The 4,585-nt window shown below is 38.8% G+C and overlaps 1 protein-coding gene across 1 annotated transcript; it reads left to right on the forward strand.

The window, feature by feature from the left end:
- Positions 1 to 1,362: 1,362 nt before the first annotated feature.
- On the forward strand, positions 1,363 to 3,333 carry LOC140814481 (uncharacterized). Its single transcript, XM_073173486.1, has one exon. It carries the CDS (start codon positions 1,504 to 1,506, stop codon positions 3,130 to 3,132), a length of 1,629 nt encoding a protein of 542 aa, XP_073029587.1. The 5' UTR covers positions 1,363 to 1,503; the 3' UTR covers positions 3,133 to 3,333.
- The last annotated feature ends 1,252 nt before the right edge of the window (positions 3,334 to 4,585 follow it).

Genomic DNA, 4,585 nt, shown 5'->3' on the forward strand with positions numbered 1-4,585 from the left:
CTCTTGCCTTTTCTTGTGACGTGCATATGCCATTTTCTTTAATGGTCTCGCTTAGACCCAATGACTCAAGATGCATTTCTACATCTAGAGTCCATGGCATATAATTTTTCCCAGTAATGTCAAGAGCGATGAATTCGAGCTTTGTCAAGTTTGCCATGGTGGTACTAAAAATCACGATGCATTTTATTAGTTAATGAATATTGCAATACAAAGTAATGGATAAATAACAAGTACAAGTATTCGTAAAAATAAAGAAAACACACGAGGAGGATATTCTCCGATAAATACAAGACTCGTGAGTATGATAACTAAAATAATTAAAAATAACCTTGCGAAAGCCATCTTCTTTTTTCTCCGAAAATTTGATGAAGAATAATTTTTAGAGAAGAAGAGAAAGTTGGGGTGATTGAATGAGTTTGAGAGATCATATTTATAGGGCAAAAACTAGCCGTTTTGTTACCGTTAATGACCGTTGGTGAATAAAAGAATAAATGTATGTATTTGTATAATTTTATGGTAATAATATGGTATATATAATATTAGACATGTTTAAATAATTATATATATCATATCATAATATTATAACGACTGTCATAATTTATTTTGTTTAAAAACCTTATAGGCTTTTATACTTGTCGTATCCCTTGCCGGGAGTGTGGGATGTCGTCTTAACATCCTCCCAGGATTTATAACAAGTTTATGAAAAATTTATTTTTATTATTTCTAATAATAACATTATATTGTATATTAAATAAATACACAATAAACAAATAACAGTAAAATAAATATAATTACTTTTGTTACCTTTTTCTTCTGTTTGGAGCTTGGAAAAATATGTAGGACTTTTAGAGCTTCGTGCTGATAACGTGTTGTGAAAAAGTAAAAATTTACGGTAAAAAATAAAAATCTCAAACTCTCAAAATTATCAAACTACACACTTTATAATATTTTTCTCTCAACTCAATTGTTATTTCATTCACAAATGAGTGCTCTATTTATAGAGTTTCATATACAAATATTCCAAAATAAATTACCTCATTACATACATCATCACACACTAATTTTCAATATTCAACATCTAATTTTACCTAATTTTCAACATTCAACATTCAACATACATATTTTAATATTATATTTTCAACCATTGCAAGGTTTATTGTCATGAAACAATATCAGATATCTATACGCTCCCATCTCACAACGTGACAAGGCCAAACACGAAAGTTGTAAAAATACTAGTAAACAAATAAACAATAAACCAATAAAGTCAGTCAACTCAAAATGGCGAGTCAACGTCAACCATAGAGAGGTGCCCATATTCAACTCTCACCAATTAAAAAATCTCCCAAGTTGGCCGTGATCCAAGCTCTTTCACATTATTAAATCTCCCAACTTGATCACTACTCTCTCACAAAAACTTTGTATATATCCAATTTCAATCCACCAATTCATCACAAGCAGAAAGATAAAAAGAAAAGAATCAAACAAGAAACAGGGAGAGAAATGGAGTTCAAGCATTTTAGCCACACCCATAGCCTAGTTTTTCACCAGGTGCAACAAGGATCCCAAGTCCAATGCTCCGGCTGCAAAACGCCCGGAACCGGCAACGTCTACGCATGCTGGCAGTGCAGTTACTTCCTCCACGAGCATTGTTATCGAGCCACTCGATCCCTCAGAAACCCGACTCACCCCGTTCATCCTCTGACCTTGATGCCTTATCCTACCTATCCTTCCAATACGTTTATATGCAATTCTTGCCATATTGCCGGAAATGGATTCTCATATGGTTGTGCGGAATGTGACTTTGATCTTCATATCCATTGTGCTAGTAATAATCCTAATCCTTATCCCTCTCCTTATACATCCCAATCGAATGTTACTATTACCAATCCGATCTATCCTCCGATCCAGACGAACCCTTATCCTAATTATAATCCTCCTCACAATCCAAGTGATATCCCATGTTTTAGCCAGCCTCAGGGTGCTACTACTTATCCCCCTTTACAAAGCAATCCTTTTCCAACTTATCCCAATCCTAATCCTATGCTACCGAATGGATCACCAAATTATGCCCCTCCTGCATCCACACCTCAAACTCCTATGTATCCGCCTACTCAGTCTAGTCCTTTGCCGGGTTATCCCCAACCAAATCTGCCGCCTGTGCAAGCCGGTCCTTTGCCGGGTTATCCTCAACCGAATCCGCCACCTTTTCAATCTAGTCCACTGCCGGGTTATCCCCAACCGAGTCCACCACAGCCGAGTTTCAATCTGCCGGTGGACACCACTCCCACAACTAATCCACCATCGCTCCCGCCACCAGCTATGCCGATTTATACTCCTCCGTTGACTTCCATCACGGCCACTCCTCCTCCTCAGGCGCCAACACAGACGTACACTCCCCCGGCAAGTTACCCCAACACCAACCCACCGCAACCGCCACCATCAGCTTCTCCACCGACCCCAAGCACGTCTCTACCAAAACCACCCTCACTGATAAAGCATTTCAGCCACCCCCACGTTCTTCAACCCATGGAACTCGAGAAGAAGAACGCGAAAGTATGCTCCGCATGCGAATGCGAACTCTCCGGCTCAGCCTACTGCTGCACCGAAGCCAACTGCACATTCAACCTCCACAAAGCCTGCTTCGACTCCCCAACCGAAGTCCGCCATAAATGCCACCTCGAACACCCTCTCACCCTCCTCACAGCCCCACCGTACAAAGACGGGTTCACCTGCAACGCCTGTCTCAAAGACGGCAAAGCCTTCACCTACCACTGCACGACTTGCTCCTACGATCTCCACATCGATTGCATCACGTGGCCCGAAACGGTGACCAGACAAGATCACAAGCATCCTTTGAAGCTCTACTACTCATCCCCAGCCGCGAACACGAGTCAAGAAGTGGTGTTCATGTGCGATGTATGCAAGAACCCGGTGCACGAGATGGCTTGGGTCTACTATTGCCACGAGTGCAATTATGGAACACACTTGGAGTGCGTGGCTTCTGGGATGCAACCTAACGTGACTGTGGGGGCGCAAACGGATGATGAATTGCTGAGGGAAACTGAGCTGAAATTCGCCGTGCTTCAGCTCTTGTTAAATGGAGGCCTTACGGTGGTGCCGGGGAAGTAGAAATTCATTCAGAGGTTTGATCATGAATTATTACTGTTTTTCTTGTGTCATATTTATGGAAAGAAACCCCCAAAAATTGATTTTGTGCATTCCAGAGTGATCATTGCAGATCACAAGACTCTTATCATGGATTAAATTTATTTACGGACAGATGTAATAGTTGAAATCAGGATTCGTGAATGATAGTTTCCCCCAAAATTATTAATTTTCTAAATTTATGTTTAAATGGAATAGATAGTTTCCCCCAGAATATCATAACACCTAATAACTTAAGATTATATTTGAATTGATAAATTTCAAATTCATCGAGTTCAAATATAGTTTGTGGGGACCCATCCGGACGCTAATTCATTCCTTAATTGTCTTTAGGAATATTTAATCATTTCTAATAAACAGGGTCTAAAATTTTTTTAAAATGCAAAGCGGAAACGTAATGAAATTAAATTTAAATTACATAATAAACATAAACATACAAATATTGTATTATCTACAATAATCTAATTAGGTTCAACTACATATCAGTGCTGAATCCTAAGTTGTTTTTGAGCCCGGATCTCCACGCTATCTAGTCCAGCCTCGTTCTTGTCCTGACCCCGCTTTTATCTCACCTGTTGCCATGCACACATACAAACAAGACAACAACCAGTTAACTCCGGTGAGAATTATATTCTCAGTATAAACCATGTATACATGTAGTCATATAAATAATATAAAAGCATATAACAGACATTCATAATATGTATGAAAGTCAGAGCATGAATCAATTATTCATAACATGTAACATAATCAATATCAAGAATAGTTCCTATTCTAAACATGTACCATCATCAGGGACATAAATTAACATCAATCAATATAAATCGATATAACTGTCACTTAAACTCGTGACTCTACGTTTTAGACTAGACTCAATCCTAGCCTAGGGATCCCGATTTCTAAATGTTGGAATTCCATATCGATCACCAGTAATAGAAGAAATACCGATTATATCCACATCGATATGGTATCGATCATCAGTAATAGAAAAAGCTCTGATTCTATCCACATCGAGTTAGTATCGATCACCAGTAATAGAAGAAGCTCTGATTCTATCCACATCGATATAATATCGATCATCAGTAATAGAGGAAGCTCTTATTCTATCCACATCGATATAACATCGATCACCAGTAATAGAAAAAGCTCCGGTGACAGACTTTGGCACTATTGCCAACCCACTATCTTGTGACATCGTGCAATGTGCCTGTGGCGATCCCGCCACTACCAGGCATTTCTGTCACAAGATTACTCGTCTAATACCTGCTATCTATTAATCAAGAAAACAAGCATATCAATTCATTTACCTATGCGATAAAATAAAGTATGTGATTTAGGGAAACTCGAGTCAAACCTCACTCGAGTTGTACAATCCCAACTCAACATTAATTTATACCTTTTTCTCGCTCTGACGAAG

Source organism: Primulina eburnea, chromosome 15 (genome assembly GCF_022965805.1).
Source record: "Primulina eburnea isolate SZY01 chromosome 15, ASM2296580v1, whole genome shotgun sequence".
Classification (NCBI taxonomy): Eukaryota; Viridiplantae; Streptophyta; class Magnoliopsida; order Lamiales; family Gesneriaceae; genus Primulina; species Primulina eburnea.